The sequence below is a fragment of the Sinocyclocheilus anshuiensis genome, unplaced genomic scaffold (genome assembly GCF_001515605.1).
Source record: "Sinocyclocheilus anshuiensis isolate Anshui unplaced genomic scaffold, SAMN03320099.WGS_v1.1 scaffold2459, whole genome shotgun sequence".
Taxonomy (NCBI): domain Eukaryota; kingdom Metazoa; phylum Chordata; class Actinopteri; order Cypriniformes; family Cyprinidae; genus Sinocyclocheilus; species Sinocyclocheilus anshuiensis.
The window spans coordinates 124830-127955 of record NW_015538121.1 but is presented as its reverse complement, the minus strand read 5'-3'; the positions used below and the strand labels follow the sequence as shown (position 1 = coordinate 127955).

Genomic DNA, 3126 nt, shown 5'->3' with positions numbered 1-3126 from the left:
ATGATCTGAAATGCATAGCATGATTTTACATTTAGTTAGCAAAATATCTGAGTATAGTTTAGGCAAAGAGGCTTATTCTCACCTAAACCAAATTGAAACGTTTTCATAGGTATTTGTAAGAAACATAATTTTTGATAACTTCAAGTTTTCATAGGAAACACATAAGGTAAACATTGTATTAAAGCACTACCCATTAGACAATATAAGCTACTCTAGGTTACATTCTAGGTTTCCTTCATTGCAATTAAATACAAACATCTGAATACACAAATACATTTGTAACATTGAGTTTTTTTTTCTTCAGTTTTTGTTTGTAAGGCATTGTTTGCAGCAACCTTTTTGTTCTATGGAATGTGTCACAAGTCAGACCTTTTTTTTTTTGTCATTAGGTCTTTTTCTGTCATTGATTGTCTGTTAAACTTTTAGCAGGGACTTTGTGTTGTTTGCAATGATGTCCATCCTCTGAAGGTGGGTTCTCACAGCTCTCCGGATCTGCTCCCATGCGTGAGCACTATATTTCTTAAAACACAAGAGGAACATCTTTAGCTGTGTATGACTGATTTTACATTTTATATGGAAGAAAAGAATTAATTTTATTCTTTACAAAGTAGCATTAACATTGCAGAATCGCAAATACAATATGCCTCTTAAGACACTAAGAAAAATAAAGCTGATGACAGAAATCAGTCAACTAACATATACAAACAATGTAACAAGCTGTGATATCATATTATACAATCAAACTTACTTCTTTCTTTAAAATCCTCTTTAAAGTCCTGAAGTGCCTTTTTATCCTTTTCTCGTACGACTCCTTATGTGATGGCTTTTGGTATTGGGCCACCTGATAAAAAACCATAAGCAAAATATAAACAATGAGGAAAAATAACATAATTGACAAAATAGTTGTAACCAAAAATGTTGACATTTCATATAACACATTTATTTAATTGCTCTTATTAATTTAGCCTTTTCATCTGAACATCAACATTTTTATTATTAATGTCATATAACAGTTTTGAGGTTAAAAGATTGAGTGGAATCATTCAATCTAAATTCATGGTTTATTACTACTATGACAATCCTTTTAATTAAAACAAAGGATTATTTGTAATTCATAGCATGGAATTCTGATATCAGTTTCTCCTAAGCACAAATACTTTCAGACAAGACTTACACATTCTTTAAGCTCAGATGACTGCCTGTGCAGGTCTTTTAGGAAATATTCCACTGTCTTTGGTTTCCATTGCACTGAATTCATGTGCCCTGTGCCATCCATGAGTTTGATGATATGATCTAAGGTCAAGACAAGAAACTTCACCTGGTCCTCCACCTGTAAGGAGATATAATGCTATGTGTAGGTAACTGGTCCCATAAAAACACTGTTGTGATGTATGCAAGTTTAGTAAGATTTTCACGTCATGAAATCCTGATCTCATTTTCCCCCATTTATTTTGCAGTCATATATTTTATTTATGGAATGAAATGTTTGCCCTCTGTATTCAATCACAGAGAAAAGTTTACAAACCTTAGCATCGCCTATCAAGTTGTACAGGGTCCCTGGAAATGGCACCTTGATATCCTCAGGATATTGTCCACCCTATAAGAAAGAGCACAATTTGTAATTTCTGATATGTTCCATCTGCATATAAAAATCTTAAGACTTTTTACATAAACCTACAAAAAAAAAAAACTTTAATTGACTTAATTTTTTTAAATAAAATTGATTAATAACATTAATTCATCTTTGTCAATCAACCACGTTGAATGAATCACTATTGAATAAATCTCTGAAAATTAGTGTTACGAAAATAAATGGATAGAAGCAAAGATGTTGTAACATAATCAAGGAAACACTTTTACACCATATATTTTTTTAAACGCTTAACGAAACAGATTAAACGTGAGAGCATCCCTCAATAGGTAAAACACGTTTATTGCAGTTTTCCAAATAGTCGTGAATCATTCTGTAAAATTGAATTAACAAGTTACTAAGATAAAAACAATGCATCTGTTGTATAGCCTAAATATCTACTTGAGAGTCTTAAAGACTCTGGAGAAAATGACTGTGGTTGTATTGCGCAGCAGTCTAATGCCTTCTGATGAACATTCACGAATAAATCATGATGCCTTTAAAAGCGTAGGCTACTTACCATTTCCCTAAGCAGATTCAGAGAATCGGCGCTCACCATCATGTATCGGCCGAGCCATCTGCAAGCGGAGCATTGCTGCAGAGTTAAAAACATCACAAAAATATACGTCCACATTTGAGCTTGTTTCATCTTTGTATACGTGCAGTAGCTTTCTACTGTGTCGCTCGAGAGACTGTTGCAGTGGCATGGTGGAGTTTGCTGGATTTTATTCTGGAGTATGGAAAGGGAAAACGCAGTATGCAGGTCGGTACTATCCGGCTTACTTTCACTTTCTAGTTGTAGCGAATGCCCATAGACTAGGCTACTATACAAAATATCTCATCTGGTCTGCTATATGAATAATGAAATCACTTTTAAAAGCAATACATTTTGTACTTAGAAAAGAAGTACATATCTAAAGTACTATAAAAGCATAGGCTACATATTTATAGTTTACTCTTTAATCGTCTTACTAGGCTATAGACACCAAAACGCACACAAACCTACGTGTAACATACAAACTAATGCTAAGCAACTTCAATATAAGTTAAAGCAATCCCACGGCTCAAAATAATTACCCGATTCCAAAGTATTTCAAGGTCGCTGACGTTTCCAAACGAGAAGGGGGTTATACCTGCGGGTTGTGTACAGAACAACACTTTCTGTTTGAGACGTATTTACGCTTTGTTAACGCCACGTGCTGACGCAACCACGTACAATCGCTCTCACTGGATTTCACCGCACTTTCTCTTGGTGCAATGAAATGCAATTTCTCATCTTTTGTCACTGCACGAGAAAAATGGGCTAGCATTGACCATCAGTTTATCAAACTATTTTACTTCCAGCATATCTTTCTATATATATATTTTTTTACATAATAATAATAATAATTATAGGCTAATAATTATGTTTAGGCCTATTGTTGTTGTTAAAATATGTTGTAGCATTTTTTTATAGAAAATAATATATTATTAAAAATAAATCCAGGTTATGCCAT

General features: G+C 33.5%; 1 protein-coding gene across 2 annotated transcripts; it reads right to left on the bottom strand.

Annotated features, from left to right (window-relative positions):
- Positions 1–246: 246 nt before the first annotated feature.
- Positions 247–2768, bottom strand: LOC107683685 (interferon a3-like). Of its 2 annotated transcripts, XM_016479761.1 has the most exons (6): positions 2708–2768; positions 2151–2208; positions 1526–1597; positions 1175–1330; positions 749–841; positions 247–519 (listed from the first exon to the last, which is right to left on the bottom strand). In XM_016479761.1, exons 2-6 carry the CDS (start codon positions 2190–2192, stop codon positions 415–417), a joined length of 468 nt encoding a protein of 155 aa, XP_016335247.1. In that variant the 5' UTR covers positions 2193–2208; positions 2708–2768; the 3' UTR covers positions 247–414. The 2 variants fall into 2 exon arrangements, with proteins under 2 accessions (XP_016335247.1, XP_016335246.1); XM_016479760.1 differs by lacking the exon at positions 2708–2768 and having other exon boundaries at positions 2151–2279.
- Positions 2769–3126: the final 358 nt, after the last annotated feature.

Coding starts and splice junctions, on each gene's coding strand:
- LOC107683685 (XM_016479760.1), bottom strand. CDS start 2,279: ATGAAACAAGCTCAAATGTGGACGTATATTTTTGTGATGTTTTTAACT. Junction 1,598..2,150: donor TGAATCTGCTTAGGGAAATG/GTAAGTAGCCTA, acceptor TCTTTCTTATAG/GGTGGACAATATCCTGAGGA. Junction 842..1,174: donor CATCTGAGCTTAAAGAATGT/GTAAGTCTTGTC, acceptor GTTTTTTATCAG/GTGGCCCAATACCAAAAGCC.